The sequence below is a fragment of the Nymphaea colorata genome, chromosome 5 (assembly GCF_008831285.2).
Source record: "Nymphaea colorata isolate Beijing-Zhang1983 chromosome 5, ASM883128v2, whole genome shotgun sequence".
Lineage (NCBI taxonomy): Eukaryota > Viridiplantae > Streptophyta > Magnoliopsida > Nymphaeales > Nymphaeaceae > Nymphaea > Nymphaea colorata.
The window spans coordinates 6,052,169-6,068,444 of NC_045142.1; the positions used below are offsets into that span (position 1 = coordinate 6,052,169).

The following is a 16,276-nucleotide window of genomic DNA, read 5'->3' on the forward strand; positions in this document are numbered from 1 at the left end:
TATTTTCAAGGTGCTTTTAGATTGAAGGATACATGAGATAAAGGAGACTATCTAAAAGTTTGCACTTCAATATTATTTGTGTATGATATTTTTTGCATTCATGCAGCATGTGCAGTTTTTGGGTCTTGTCATGAATGAAATGTAAGCAATGGATTTGATAAAATTTTTCAGTGGTCTGATTTGGCTAATTCTTGGACATATAGAACAGACATATATTGTTATTGTTGCCAAACAATCCCTAAATTCATAGGCTTAACAAACTGTTGATTTTAGAATAATAAGTTTAAGATTTCTATTATGTCTCAATTCCATGACCAGCAAACAGAAGAAGGATAAGAGATTTTTGACTTAAAATCCACGGATTTCAAAATAAGGATTAAACATAAAAGTTTAAATTACTGTTAAAAATTGTATTTTTAAAATCTTAAAATTGGTGCCTTCAATGGTCGTGCACAAAAGAAGCTCACCCACTTTTAAGATAATCCCTTACATTGTGATGTGAACAAGGAGCAAATTCATTTATTATATTTCTTATTTCTTTTATCACTTAGGAGCCTTTGTGTTCTCATACTCTATTCAGAAGATTTTTCATTATTGGTAATAGAAAATGCTGTGTTACTATTCCATGAATTTATCACATAGATTAAAGTAGATTCGTGGGTTGAAATGTGTGCATCTATTTTGTGCCCATAAAGCACTAACATGGTATTCTTGATGCCAAATTCCTATAAGGAACCGGAAGCCAAGACTTTCCTATTGTCCAATATTGCATTTGCTTGTTTGCATGCCTTCATTTACATGATTGAGTTTATATTAAGAAATAAACTCAATTATAACAAGTCAAGTTGGATTTAAGTATTTAAAATTCATATAACGTTAGATATGTATAAAGTTGTTAGGTAGTGCTGGACTTGCAATGAACTATTTCAGCTGCCTTCCTTTGGATTGATGATTGAGAAAAAAAAAAAGAGAAAAAATGGCGAACAAACACTAGATGATAAGACTTTATATATATATATATATATGTATATATATATATATATATGTATATATATATATATATGTATATATATATTATTTTCTAGTAGTAGGCTTGGAAAACATTAGAGGTTGAGATGATACAGTTGTTGAGCTACTTGTTGGCTGATGTAGGCAATTGTTAGCTAAAGTGCTTCTCAGCAAAAAATTTTGTCTCTATCACCGACTATAGTGCTCGTATATGCACTTATATATATATATATATATATATATATATATATATATATTTAATTATGTGAATGGCAAATGTTGTTTGATGACTAAAATTATATATATATATATATATATATATATATATATATATATATATATATATATATATATATATATATATTCAATGATGTCGGATGGCAAATGTTGTTTGATGACTAAAATTGTACAAAAAAAAATGGTCACATTGACATTAACAACACTTTGTTGTCCCGTGATGGTCCAGAGAAGCTCCAATGACGACTTATGATCATTTTAGCTGTGAACTGTGAAGTTCTAAATTTGAGCTATCCGGCAATTATTATCAGCGAATAATAATTCACAGCATGACACCGCTTGAATTGAAGGACGAGCCTAATGGAATCGACATTGGGTTTCAAGGTCAGTCGAGTTGGACCTCCGGCGAGGGTCTCACGTTCTCTGGGCGGCGGAGGTGGGCTCGTCTACAGCCCTGCACATGCCAGTTCGGCCATTTGAGTTTCTCAGACTGAGTGAGAAGGAACAGAAGGGGGAAGGCAAGCGCGAGAGGGAAAATGGCAGAGATGCAGAGGAAGGTGGGGAGCTTCTGGTTGTGGGTCTTGATCGCAATCTTTTCACGCCTTCTCCTTATTCGCTTCCCTCTCAAATTGGACTCGAGACCGGAGATCGCGACTCCTCTCACCAGCCTCCGTCGATGTACCCTCCCTCCCCCTCTCTCTTATTTGCTTTTGAAATCGATCTAGGGCTTCCTTTGAGATTGGATAGTCGAAAGTTACAAAGCTTGCGTTTGATCAATCGAAAACATTGGTGGCTAGACGGAACTGGGGCCTTAGATAATTTTTCGATGCACCGTCGATGTCCACTTCTTCGTTTGTTTGTGAGCCTCTTCACATGTTCATGTTTGGTGACGAATATGCTTGCGTTATATAGTTTTCCTAAGACTCTATACAACTAATATGTTACACAGTTTAAATATTTACCACTGACTGAGCTATACATGCCATTCTAGTTTAACTTCTAGACGGAAGCAATGCATAATTGTGTAAATCTTCACCTTAAGTCAGAGTTCCTGGTCCAAGCTGTTTCGAATGTCTGATGTATGCGTAGAGTTTGTATCCGTGAATCTAATAGATAGCACAATAATCGTACAAAATCTTGTTGCTAATCGATCCAGAAACAGCACAGCACGCCCTTCCTTGACACTTACATTTTCATCCGTGAATGGGCAAGGCTGCAATGTGTAACCTTATCAAGTTTTCCATCTGACCTATTACAGTGGCCGTGAAGCTGCAATTGGAACTCTTTATGCTGGTAGAATACTAAAAGAAGCTGTTGATAATTACTAGGCTCTGTGGGTAAGCCACATAGAAGAACTTTATTATCTGAAAGAACTTTTTTCACTCGATTTCTATATGACAACAAAAATTTATGTGCTCACGTTCAGCTGGGATTCCCGAATTCCACTGGAGATCAACTGGTTATCATGGTGACCTTCATTATATGAGTATGTTCCTCTAGATGCATCTCTTACTAGCTTTTATAGAGGACCAGGTCAAGGTGGTCGGTGTGTAATATTTGGACACCAGCATTATATACAATTAATAAAGAACATGCATTATATTAGTTTATTTCTAGTGAACAATTATAGTTTGTTTCTTAGGTGATATTAAGTAATACTGGTGCTGAAGAGTACGAAGATGCCAAGCCAATTAATTGCTTCACCAAGTCCCAAGTCCAGAGTCCGCTCTTGATCCAGTTCCTTGGTGTCGACTCGAGCAAGATTCCTAACTCAACTCGTGTGAGACTCCTGAGTCAACTTGCTTTCCAGCAAAAAAGAACAGTCCTTTTTTGCAGTTATAAAAGGAATTCTACTTTCTCAGTTTGTCTTTCGCTTTCCCTATTTTTTGGGGGTCTCAACATCAATAGAGGTTCTAATCTTAGCCTGATGTCTTCCCTTTCACTTTTTTGCTTTATTAATGCTAGCTTGACAGGCTCATCAGGAGCTTTTTAAATATAGAATTCTCTCTCTCTCTCTCTCTCGTGCATGCGTGATGGCCTTTCTGTTTAAGGAGGAAAGGGTCAAAACAGTCATGCAAGGGGCGTTCATTATTGTTACTATGGTCAACTACCACTGGTTTACGTTTTACTTTGTGCTCATACTTAACATAGAGACTCGGGTCTATGTCCATTTAAGATAGCTTAAAACTGGACCAAGAGAGAAGTTAGGCAATGGGAGCAGAAAGAGAGAACTTGTGTTTGAAAGGTTTATAATCTTCTTTTTTCCAGTTTCTTTCATCCACTCAAACTGTTACCTCATCTTTGTTAACTCAAAATTGCTAAAAGACCAAGAAAACAAGCTTTGTTATACATCTTAATAAATCGGAAGCTAAATATTAATACTGGAATGATTTGATGGAAATGTATACTTTTCATTCTATTTACAATTTTACCCTGAGTAGCCAAACTTTTTCTGAATTTTACAATTGTTGTTCAGCTTTGCGACCTTAATAGTTGCTTGAATATGCTTTATTAATGGCCATCCTTTTTTCTGCTTCCATGCATGCTTACTTTACGTGTTAATAATATTTGCACTTTGCAGTGGCTGAAGGTTACTGGTTAAAGCAATCTTCCTTGTCTCCTTATGAAGGTATGGTTTAAATTGGATCTTAATATGATATTTTGGTGCTTGTTTATTATCGTCTAGTTGTTCATATTGTTTGGCTGAAAAAACAATTCTTTTTATAAGATGATACGGTGCTTCAAATGATTATCCATATACTGATTGAGGACAGGAAAAAGTGATCTCCTGCGGAAAACCTTTACTGCCATTTCTGTATTACATTGCAAAGACTTAGAATTGACTTCTCTTCTCTATTGTCTAAATTATGATGCTTTATGAACATGATGTTATTCACTTGCTTAAAATAAGTGACTTTAAATTTCAACCTTTTTTCAGAATAAGTTTGTACATTGATGAGATAAAAATCATAGAACTAATTATGAATCGTTACCTTCAATGATTGTTTAGAGCTATCCATGAAGGTCACCTATATATGCATGCAATGGTATTCAACACATGCATGTAGGATAAGATTGAGAAAATTTAAAATTTTCAATATAAAGTTCAATTTATTGATGTTATAATAAAAACGTTTTGGATATTCCTGGCACCTCTTTGTGCACTAACAATCAGTAACAACCATGATGAACTTGTTTTTTTAGGATGCGCGTGTAGGTGTAGATATAGTGTTTGTAAAAGTGCTAGTCAAAAACATCTTTGAAACTGCAGTTTGTTGTATTCTAGATCTTGTTAATTCATTTTTGGTGATTTATTGCTTGATGACATAACTTCATGGGAGTTCTTAACTCTGTTACCTCTTTTAACAGGGTCTCTCTACCATGGTTCTCCTTTGTTACTATATCTGCTTGGACCTGCTTCAATTGACAGGTAGGAATTCATAGATTCCTTTTTCAAAACAAAATTGTCCAACTTGTAACCCTATCATAATTCTAATTGATTTAAGACTTTGATTCAGGACTCAAGGCCACTTCATAATCAGGTATGTACTCTCCCTCCCCCCCCACCCCTAAGGGCAGATGCTGGAAAAAAATTGCATTTCAGTAGTGCAAACCATTGATCTCTGGTCCATAGGCATGGCAGAATCCATTTATTTTATTCTAGCTAGTTAGTAACACTTTTTGGAGTGTCAAGTATTTGGTTTACATCTTGTGTCTGAGAAGGGATCTTGACTTATGCTAGAGATTTGTAGGTATTGATAAACAAACATATCTAGACCCTGGTCTCTAGCAATGACTGAAGAGCCTAGCTAGGTCTAGAGTTCATTGAGCATGACTGAGATGTGTATGAATGTGCATACGCTTGACTCGTTAACTCGTTGACTTGGCTCAACTCCACCCCTACCTGGTCAAGCCAGTAGGGCGACTCGTTTTATGCTTAAACATGGCTTGACTCGGCCGTGACTCGACCTAAACTTGTTTGACTTGGTCTAAAACACGCTTGACTCGGTACAATCTGGTGATAAACTTTGTAGTTTGTAATCAAACAAGATGAGCAGTTATTGACTACTTAACTACTTTTTTAAGGTGAATTTTTTATGTTACCATAATATAAAAATTTAGAATGATTTTTCATTTATTAAATATGCATATTGCAAATTAGAAGTTAAAAGTTATTTAGGCTCAACTTAACATCAGGTATAGTTATCTATTCATTTTGACTTTTAGAACTTTGGGCTCTTTATTTTTTTGGACATCTAATTTTAAATAATCTGTACATGCATTGAGTTTTTAAACTATTGGATTGTTGTAAAAGTTGAACAACTACAGAGACTGAGAGCAGCAGCCGCTTAATTTTCTGGTTTCTTGTTATCATATAAGTAAATTTAGTTATTACATGATGTTAGGTTTACTTATTTCTGAGTTATATATGTAATCAAGTCATTCTACAATATTTAACAAGTTATACGTCGTCTTCTTTTAAAAACAATAGTGGCCCGAGTCACTGAGTCGGCCTGCCGAGTTACAAGTCAAGAATGGACGAGTCATGTACCAGGTCACTGGCTTTTAAAACATCGCCTTATTGTCTGCTTGATCGGTTGAACCTGTTGGGCTACTTTATTTATCATTGTTAAAATAAATAGTCTTTCTTATTGGCTTGTGTACAAATTGTCATCTATGTCACATGGTACAGGTATGGTTTCAGTTTAAAGCAATTTAAAAAATCATAGATTCTCCATATATATATTATATATATTATAACCATCCTCTCCCCTTAGCATCGGTGGATCGTAGGAAGAGGAAGGGACTTGAAAATCGAGTCTCATTCTGGGACTGGTTTTATCTATCTATCTCCCTCCCTCCCTCCCTCTCTCTCTCTCTCTCTCTCTATATATATATATATATATATATATATCCTTAGATATGCCTTCCCAAATATGGTCCCAAGCATGCCTCATATTGTTTAACTTTTGAGTTTCTTGATAAATAAAATCATATAGATGGATCTCTAGTTTTAATATTATAAGAATGAAAAAAAATTGTGAACATCTGATGTCTAGAATAAATTTTATGCGTGTAGAAAGCTTAGACCATCAATTTTAATATTCTTATGAAAACCATTGTCATAAATGTCATTTTAGGTTCTCATTGGCATGGTTTTTTCCTAATATTGACTGACCCAAAAAATCATACCTTTTTTTTTTCTTTACAAAAACATTTGATGAAAATTCAAAATAGTTATGAAAATGTTAAAATAAATCCTGAAAAACTTAAACTGTATCCATTTTTTTGTGCAAAAAGCATGACATGTTCACTTTGTATTTTTTTTTCAAAACATTGGCTACTTTTCCTTCTTTGTTTTTTCATGTTTTTTGAGGGAAACGTCATTGTTCCTGACAATGATTAATGCTGATTTATATATCCATTTATCACGTTTTTTCTTTGAAGGAAATAAATCTGGACATTTGACATCCATCTGTATGTTTAGATTTGTGAAAAACAACACATACTGTGCTGGAGAACCAAGGGACATAGGCAGCATAAAAGTGGAAACATGGTTAACTATCCCTATTCAATAAAGAGTCAATATGTTGATGAAAGACAGAGCTACTAGAAGCACCTATTGGGCCTGGGACATGCACTACATAGGAATTGCACTTCGGAATTGGGAAGCTAGCACTTTTGATGTGTTTGTAAAAGCAAGGCTAAGAAAAAGGAAGCTCTTGGGAGGAGATGTGCACTTCCATTTAGAGTAAGCACACTTACTTTAGGCGGAAGCAGTGGATTTTTTTTTTCTCTTTTGGGGGAAACGAGCTTTGTTTTTCATTGGAAGTGAGCTTCCCTTTTAGAGAAGATGCACTTTAGTTTTTGAGAATGAAGATTCCTATAATAAAGAATCTCAATCCTCATATATGATATATCCCACTGTTGTTTGACAAAAGTTACAATTTCCAAGTTTGCCCAAACCTAAAATATAAACTTTCGTAAAAGTTTATTATTTTAAAGTGCGAAGAGCAAAATAGGTCCTTTAACTTTACAAGAGCAGCAACTTTATTTTCGGAGGAAACTAAGGAGTTGTAAGGAAACTAAGTAAAGCTTTAGCACTGCGTTTTCTTCTCAATAGCAAGTTTTGAGTTGCTATCTCTTATCATTTATAAGATTCTTTGGGTACAGTTTACTGTTTACAGGCACAGATTTTATTGCTGCTATGCTTATTCGTGAAATTGGGAAGAAGCTTCAAGCTGAGTATAGTAGTCAGTTACTCTCTTTAAACATTGCCAAGGCTCGCAAATTTGCAGGTGTGTCTTGGTTTGCCTAACTATTTGAACATGCATATATACCTTTTTTCCCTTTCTTGTTATTGATTGTTGTCTCATCTTCACGTCGATATATTTGTTCTCTTGACATGTTACCTGTTTGTGTGATTGATGATGAGCATCCCTGAGTTATTAATTAATCACTGGGCTAGTTCGGTTTCCAAACATATGCTCATCCCCATCCACCTGGAGGATATGGGCTTGAACCTTATCAGGCTTAGCTGAAATCTGAGTGCATGGGCTTGAAACTAAACAGGTGAAATAACTGATATTGTCTGGTTAGGCAGTCAAACCCAAGATTGGCCTGCCTAATGCTCAAGCTATTCTTGGTCTTTCAGATTTTGTGCAAATCCCAGCCCATCTCGAGCCTCGTGCTTGAAAGTTCTTGTAGCTGTAAAGCTTTTCATGCCATTTTCATGAGATATTAATGCCATTTGATCTTGATTCTACTAATCTGTGTTCCTTTGAAATTCAGGGACTGTAGATTCTGGTGATATGGCATCACTGTTGTACCTATTGAATCCATTGACACTACTAACTTGTGTGGGTTCAACAACTTCCCCTATCGAAAATTTGATGGTCATCCTGTGCCTCTATGGAGCAAGCACAGGTGATGTGTACTTTTGGCTTTTCTTTTCTATGCTTCTGACTTGTCATCCTTGCTTTGTGGGGCCTTTGTAACTATTGTTAGTTGATGATGCATATGATAGCTATAATATGCCCTTGCAAGCGAACCTTAATTAAGCAAGCATGCAACTATAAAGAATCTCATCATTTTTTATCCTTCAGGTCATGTTCTTGAATGGACTGCAGTGTATCACATACTCTTCTCTGACGTATAGAGGCATCGGAAATTAATAGTTCTCATTTGTTCTTTTTTTAGCCATTCAAGCTGTTTTTATTTTACAGAAGTTGGACATAAAAATGAGGTTTTCCATTCAAAGTAATGAATCTGATCTGCAGGAGAGGTCACAGCTGCATTTATTGTTTTCATGTCCTCTTGAGTGTCACTTGTTTTGTTGGATTATTAGAATTCAACATTTTTATGTGCATTAAATTATAAATTTATTGTAGTATTGCCTATATTTCCTATGTGGTAATTTTTGTCTACATTTTTTGCTGAACGTCATGAGGAGTCTGCTTACAGTTGCTCATGCTTATTGCTCCTTGTTTGGAGGTTATTTCTGCTGCATATATAGATACATTTTTAGAAGCCTTACAATGAAGCACTAGGATCTTGTTTTGTAGACGAGATAGATGAACATCATGGGTAAGATTGGCACATTCCTTTTGTAGACTAAACACTTCTCTTTGTGGGCAGGGTGATTGTAACTCTTCAGCCTAATCCTAGTTGTGGCCCAACAATAATGAGAAGACACAGTTTTTTGATGGTGATCACTATGTTAACCCCTTGACCCAACAGTTTTAATCTAAAATGTGAAAAATGTGTTAAGAACTTAGAAATTTGAACTGAACAATTTTTCTTTTAGAATTTTGACTTAACACTGATTATTTGTCAATCTCTCTTGTCCTTCTTGACACACATAAATTCGTAACTCATTTCAGTGAGATTACTTAAAGGCCGTCTGGAACATATAAAAGCTAATTCCTTTTTTATATTTAATCTTTATTAAAATGGTATTAGGATAGCAAATCCTATCTGAACTCTACAAATTCAAATGTCTTCTGTCGTCCTTACGAGGACTATACCTCCTAGAATGCTATATTTTGTGGTTTCTCCTGTTCACAAATTGTTTCTCATTTCTTTCAGGCGTTGCTCCATTGGCAGCCTTTGGATGGGTTATTGCTACGCATCTTTCACTTTATCCTGCCATCCTATTGATCCCTGTATGTTGCACTCTTCTTTAGACATGTTTGTGTGTGCTGCGGTATCATAAAAAGCAGGCAATATGACTAGGCAAATAGCAGGTGGTTTGTAAAATGTCTTTTTCATGTGTGTCATGTGTCCATTTTCAGGTAATTCTCTTGTTAGGTTATGGCACTGATACTCCTCCAAAAAAGCTTTTCAAATATGTGCCTGCTGGGGCCCATCCACATAGTCAAATTGAACAGACTGAAAAAAGTCATGTGCAAGTTCATAAATTCTCATGGAGAGCAATTGTACACTTTCTGGTCTGGGCAACATTTTGGTGGATATATGTACTGTTTTTGTGCAGCATCTCTCTTGCACGTTATGGTGGCTTGTCAGAAATGTTCAAAAAGTAAGGTTTGTTCTCTCGCTCGTGGACCTTGTTGCATGTGCATAATGAATAGTATCTATAAACATGTTATTTTGATTTATTCTGATTTGATACATTATATATCGGCGGCGGTTGTGGGTGGGATATTTATCTGTTGAATATGCATTCTATCTCTACTATTTATTCTAATGCTAAATTTAACCTTTGACCCTGGGCTTTGGATATGCAGAACTTACGGATTTATCTTAACCGTCTCTGATCTATCTCCAAATGCTGGTGTCTTATGGTGAGTTATAGTCCTTTATGCATCAAGAAGTGTTTTTTTTTTTTTTCTTGCAAGTGTAGTCATTGATGGGAACACAACACAGGTATTTCTTTGCTGAAGTCTTCGACTTCTTCAGAGTATTCTTTTTGATGGTTTTTCACGCAAATATCCTATTCATGATGTTTCCACTGGCTGTGCGTCTGTATCATCGACCATGCTTCCTTGCATTTGTGTATATCACAATTTCTTCAATGCTCAAATCTTATCCTTCAGTAAGTTACCTGCCTTTTCCCCTTTCCATTTTCTTCTATATATCAACCCTTCCTTCACCTCTAAAGTTTGCTGTTAAAATATTATGAGTTTCACTTGTATACTGCCTTCAGATAGTCTGCCTGGCGATTCTGTTTGGTAATGCTGGCACATTCTTACCTGTTATGTATACTCTGCCTGATGATGTTTGCGCAGCAATGTTGAGTTCTGAGATCACTTTTGACTGTATTTGTCTAAGGCTTCTTTTGACTTGTGCTTAAATGGTAAAAGTGGAATCTCTATGATGTTGCATGCCTGCACTACTAATATGTACACATAATTAAGAAAATATTAAATCATTTACCTTTCCATCATCCGTGACTTATTATGTTTGTTTTTTTCATCTCCATGAAATATCTACCCGATCGTGCAGGAATGTGACTTTCGAAGTTCTATACATGTGCAATAAAAAAAAAGCTGTTTTTCTTTACAAATAGAAGTTAACTTATGGTTCTATTTCTATACTAAATATGATAATATGATTTCATCTTTTGTTTTTTAATGTGTGGATCTTAATAGATCATTTATATCTCGAGTCTGTGTTTAGTTAGTTTCTGTTATGTCTTCTGTTACATATTGTATGTCTAATTTCTCAATGAATAACAGGTTGGGGACTCTTCTCTATACTTGGGTCTCATTGGCCTCTTTGCCAATGAACTTGCAGGTGAATTTCTTATTTCTTCGCCTGTAAGGTGCTTTCAGGGTTATATTATTTGAAAATGATTCCATTCATGGATGATATTAATTTGCAGAGATGCGGTTCTCCTTTATGCTGGTGGGAGGTTACATTGGGGTCCATCTCTTGAGCCCTGTCATGCACAATCTTTGGATTTGGAGGGTCTTTCTCTCTCTTCCTCTCTCCCTCTCTCTCTCAATCTCTTATAACACACACACACACACACACATGGTCTGCCAACTTCTTATTTGCATGAGCATTCTTTTTAAGAGCCTGTTGCCTGAAGCAACTTTTTCCTTGAAATTCTCCAGGGTACTGGAAATGCGAACTTTTACTTTGCGACTGCTTTAGCTTATGCTTGCTTCCAGGTATTTTTCTAGGTCAAATGCATATTCTGCACATGGTTCATTGGATTACTCGTGCAATCGGATGATTGTTGATCCCTGCGTCAGAGAGAGATTTTACTGATATGCCAAGTTGAATCATGCTTAATGCAGACAATTCTAATAGTTGAGAGTGTCAGCACCATGCTGAACCATGACCGGAAGTTGAAGAAGCAACTGCAAGCAGATGCTGTAAAGTAACAGGCTTGTGCCACAGGCTGCATGATGTCATCGTGACTACTAAAACATCCCCTGATTGCCGGGGAAGACGAATACAGCCTTTCAGGATCTGCGAAGTAATTATTTCAATGGATGTTCGAGCACCTCTTTATGCTGTAGCCTATGAAATGGGAGCATTGTTGGCCAAGGCTCGTTTTTTTCACTGTATCCCGCTTCTTAGAATAGAATCTTTCAATAGTAACTAGCTTGATTCCAAAGCATTTTTTCTTGTTGTTGTTATCTTTTTTTCTTCAAATTTGATCATGTACATCTGAACTGCACAGCTGATTGGATGAGAATTAACCTTTGAATCCACGTCCTGTTCAAAAGCATAATGTTCTGGTCAATAGTTTGCCAATTTCATTAACAACTTTGTTATGCCATAAAATCACATTCACATGTTTGAGTTATAAGACCAAATAGCATATCGGACTCATGACAAATAGTCTTAGATATGATCTAACGTCCGGACTCACCTGCAAAACTGCGTGTATATTCTTAACCACATCATACTAGACGGTGGTTCTTGAGAGATGGGGCCATCTTTCAATGCTGTTTTTAGACTTGGATGGTTTATGGTGTGCTCTTCAATTCGAGTATCATGTATCATGCAATCACTGTTTGTAGTTTAGAAAAGTAGTACTCATGGGAATCGAATTGGGAATCGAATTGAGGATGTGTTGCCAGCACGAGCACGACCTTCTGGCTAACCAGTTAGCTATACCATTCAGGGTAACATCATACTAAAGGATTCCAATGTTGGTAAAAAATCGGATAGATCTAAGCTTGACAACTCTTAAATATGATCGAAGATCCAAAGCGACTTCCACCACCAGATGAAGGGTTGAAGCTGTTGCAAGCTCGTCTCAACAGAATTGCTCTACCACTGCTGAATCTTCCTCTAAACTCGAGTTCAAATTCCACTAATGTCATGCGGACCTAACCTAAAAAATAATTTTCCTTTTAGGGTTAAGCCGTTGATCTTTTTTAGTTAAAAAAATAGTTTTCTTTTTTAGCAAATAAAATGATGCACATAGCAACTGTTCTAGACCCTGGCTAATCACTGGGTTACTAAATAACTTTAATTCATTAGATTAATTCCGTTCATTAAATGATCTTATGAGCTTAAGCTTGACTTGTTTAGTAGTTGACCTTGAGCTAAGCTCAAGCTAGCTGGAGGATAGTTGTGAGCTTGAGCTCGACTTGTTTAATATATGAATCAAGGTTGAGCCAGCTCATGAATGGTTTCTCGAGCTTGGCTTGCTTACATTACATGAGGTCTTATGAGCTTAAGCTTGACTTGTTTATTGTATGAGTGGACCATGAACCAAGTTCTAGGTAGTTACTCGAGCTCAGTTTCTTGTATGTATGTGAGGTTAACTCTAGGGCTGTCCTGCGAGTCAAGCCAACTCAAGCTCGACTCGAACTCCCTCACTGGATATGTCAACAAGTTGTTTACAGTGTAAAAGTCGCATTCTTAAACATCTATAGTTGTAACTGATCTTGACAAGCTCCAATTACCCTCTCAAGGTTTGGAACCATACTTCAACCTGTAAGTTCAGTAAAAACTCGAGGTTATAAATGAGTTGAGTTTGAGTTACATGATCTCAATTCTAAACTTGGGTAAGCTTATTTAATCCACATTATCTTTTTTTTTTTTGTAATTTTTTGATCAAGTCAAATGGGGGTTGGTAAAAGAGCTTAAACGAGTCAAGCTCAAGCTGGGACTAAGTGTATCGAGTCCAGCTCGAACTGACCTAACGTCGTACTATTTGACTTGAGCTCAAGTGAGCTCGATATGAGTCGAGTCAAGTTGACGGAGCTTAAGCTTGACTTGGCTTGCGTACATTCCCCTAGTTAACTCATGAGCCAAGCTAAGCTCGAGCTACTCCAGGCTGGTCGGCCCTTGGAAAGAATCTGGATCTTTTATCGAATCCAAACTATCCAATATCCATTTCTTAGCTCCAAGTTCACTGCACTTTCGTAAATTTTACCAAATAAAAGGGCACCTTTGACTGTTGCCAGATAGATAAGGCAACCAAAAATTTTCTCTATCCTCTTCCTCTCCCTCCACACCTCTTCTCTTTCTCTGCAGTACCTCTACCTCTCTCTCTCTCTCTCCCCCTCCCTCTCAATGGATGCCCAAGGCGTCCTCCACGCTGTTTCTCTCCATGCCCACCCTTCCTCGTCCAAGCCACTCTCGACGACCCAACTCCGATTCTCCAACCCCCTCCTTGACCTCCAGAAATGGCTCCCTACCTCTCCAAAGACCCTCAGAACCACCACCACGTTCCCCCGAATCCGGGCGGCCATCAGCCGCACAAAGAAGGAGGAGACGGTGGAGGTGGTGCGGCAGCAGCTGGAGAACTGCTACCTCATTGCCGGAATCAATTATCAGGGCTTGACGGTGAAGCAGTTCCAGGAGCTCCGGAGTTCACTGCCGGAAAGCGTCAAGCTCATCGTTGCCAAGAACACCCTGGTCCAGAAGGCGGTGGAGGGCACGCCGTGGGAGGCTCTGGAGCCGTGCATGAAAGGAATGAACGCCTGGATGTTCGTCCACACGGAGGAGATCCCCGGGGCGTTGAAGCAGTATCGAAATTTCCAGAAGGAGAAGAAGCTCGACACTAATGACTACACGGGGGCGGTTTTTGAGGGGAAATTCTACGCACCGACGGAGTTCAAGGCGCTGGAGACAATGCCCACGAGGGCGGAGATCTACGCGAAGTTCTTGGGGGCGTTGCAGGGTCCGTCCTCCTCGTTGGTAAGCACAATTCAGGCGCCGGCGAGGGACATTGTGATGGTTCTGAAAGCGTACGTGAAGAAATTGGAGGAGGAGGGAAGTGGGCAGTGATGGAGACATCCTCTTTTGATTCGTAAAGGCAGCTGCTTCACTGTGAGACTCTTTGTTGCTTGATTTCTTAGTTAAGAAATTATGTAGTCTATTTTGGCTTGTAATTGATTCAAATTTCGTGTAAAAAAGGAGGAACTCCCTGCAATTTAGTCTACGATCTTTTGGCATTCCACTTTGTTCTCTCTCTTGATGCGTTTTTCTTGATTTTGTTGCTTCTTGTAAAAATTCCCGTTGTTTTTTGTTGACTTGCCTTCAAATTTAACCAATTTTGTTGGCAATGTGGTTACAGATTCTATGATTTATGCTCATTTTCATCTCTTCTTCTTTGAAGGTTTACTTTTTTGTGTTTTTGGTTTAGTGGTAATGAACTTTGTTCCTTGAGTGTTTACTTTTTTTGCAATTTTGATTTAGTAGCGATAAATTTTCTCTGTGGTTCAGCGCTTCAATTCATCTAGAAAAGCACAATGCAATGTTTTTTTTTTTTTTTGAATTTCGAAGAAATTCTGCCCACAGAGGTCAAGGATAGTTGAATTAACCTCCGAATTTTTTGGTCGCTTCGATCTTTTTCTTCTGCTTCCACTTGTTAATTTTGCTTCGCCAATCTATGCTCATCCTACTTCTTGATCGGCATTGTTTTTCAACTTTCGAGTTCGTTTGAGCTTGTAAATCTAAGAAACAGCAGAAATTTCTCAGGGGTTTCCGTGTGAAAACCTTGGTGATTTTGGATGTTCATATCAAGATTGGTATCTCATATCTGTATTTTAAGGGATGATTTTTCCTTCTTTGAGAGAAACTGTCTTATGGGAAGATTTTCCTTCTTTGAGATAAACAGCCTTGTCTGTCAGAAAATGTGTGCTTTGAATAGAGTTGTAAGACGCATTAGCTGCATGCCAACATTGCCAAGATCAATGAGCTTAGCTTGATGTAAACGAGAACAGAAGAGGAAGATGGTGAAAATTCTAGTTTCTAGACTTTGAAACCGTGCTTGTTTTATCTTATACTATACAGTTATAGTATTCTTAAAAATGGTGATAGATGATGGTAGTGGTGATATAGTTCTTTTTGTTTAATACAAGTATCAGTTTCGGTTACCACTACCATAACTGCAATTTCTATTGTTACCTCGACATGCATCCTTAACAGTATGTTCGACCTTGATGGCCCTCACACACCATGGGGCAAATTCTAAATTCCTCTGGACATAAGGGCGAGGGGTTAGTATAGCTAAGGAGGTTCCTACGTTCAAACCTTGCCATCTTCTGCAGCAACAGAGCTTTCTGTGCTTGCTCAGAAAAGTATATCGAAAACTCGAGTGGCTGAAGCTGAAGTAGCTGCTTTTGAAGTAACAGAAAGAAAAGCAATAACTGGAGCAGAGCGTCAGAGTCGAAAAGGAGATTCTTCACTTCTTTATCTCGTTCAAAATCGTGCATGAGACTTTAATTTCCCACAGCTCCTAAGCAATAAAAGAAAGAAGAACTGATCTTCTATTAACCTGTGAAAAGCCTTCCATGTTCTCTCAGTTTGAAATTGGTGGTCCAAATTTCTTGTCATCTTTCATGATGTTGGTTTATTTGATTTTACTATCATCAGTTCGATCTCGGAATTGAAGGGGACGTTTGATTACTTTGGATTTAAAATCCAAGGATCCGATGCGGCAAAAGATCTGTGGTAAAATCTATGGTTCATCAAACTAAGTGTCTTGGTCAGACCTGAGAGACCTGAGATCAACACTTATGATCCTTACTTTACTTCTTTGCTTTGAAAAAATGTTGGATTTAAAATCGGAGATGGGAGGGTATGTTCTTAAATC

At 37.3% G+C, this 16,276-nt stretch overlaps 2 protein-coding genes across 2 annotated transcripts; both read left to right on the forward strand.

Annotated features, from left to right (window-relative positions):
* Positions 1-1,581: 1,581 nt before the first annotated feature.
* On the forward strand, positions 1,582-11,956 carry LOC116254960 (uncharacterized). The gene is made up of 14 exons (XM_031630638.2): positions 1,582-1,923; positions 3,827-3,874; positions 4,615-4,675; positions 4,764-4,787; positions 7,420-7,544; positions 8,038-8,172; positions 9,334-9,410; positions 9,540-9,784; positions 9,993-10,049; positions 10,132-10,300; positions 10,944-11,001; positions 11,090-11,175; positions 11,325-11,381; positions 11,511-11,956. Exons 1-14 carry the CDS (start codon positions 1,782-1,784, stop codon positions 11,595-11,597), a joined length of 1,371 nt encoding a protein of 456 aa, XP_031486498.1. The 5' UTR covers positions 1,582-1,781; the 3' UTR covers positions 11,598-11,956.
* A 1,689-nt stretch (positions 11,957-13,645) lies between these two features.
* LOC116254608 (50S ribosomal protein L10, chloroplastic) lies at positions 13,646-14,638 on the forward strand. The gene has a single exon (XM_031630092.2). The coding sequence runs from the start codon at positions 13,750-13,752 to the stop codon at positions 14,464-14,466; it is 717 nt and encodes a 238-aa protein (XP_031485952.1). The 5' UTR covers positions 13,646-13,749; the 3' UTR covers positions 14,467-14,638.
* The last annotated feature ends 1,638 nt before the right edge of the window (positions 14,639-16,276 follow it).

What these genes read in the sequence shown, in the direction of transcription:
- LOC116254960 (XM_031630638.2), top strand. Translation starts at nt 1,782, where the DNA reads ATGGCAGAGATGCAGAGGAAGGTGGGGAGCTTCTGGTTGTGGGTCTTG. An exon ending in CAAGGCTCGCAAATTTGCAG is followed by an intron (nt 7,545 to 8,037) that starts GTGTGTCTTGGT and finishes TTTGAAATTCAG; the next exon opens with GGACTGTAGATTCTGGTGAT. An exon ending in CTTTGCCAATGAACTTGCAG is followed by an intron (nt 11,002 to 11,089) that starts GTGAATTTCTTA and finishes ATTAATTTGCAG; the next exon opens with AGATGCGGTTCTCCTTTATG.
- LOC116254608 (XM_031630092.2), top strand. Translation starts at nt 13,750, where the DNA reads ATGGATGCCCAAGGCGTCCTCCACGCTGTTTCTCTCCATGCCCACCCT.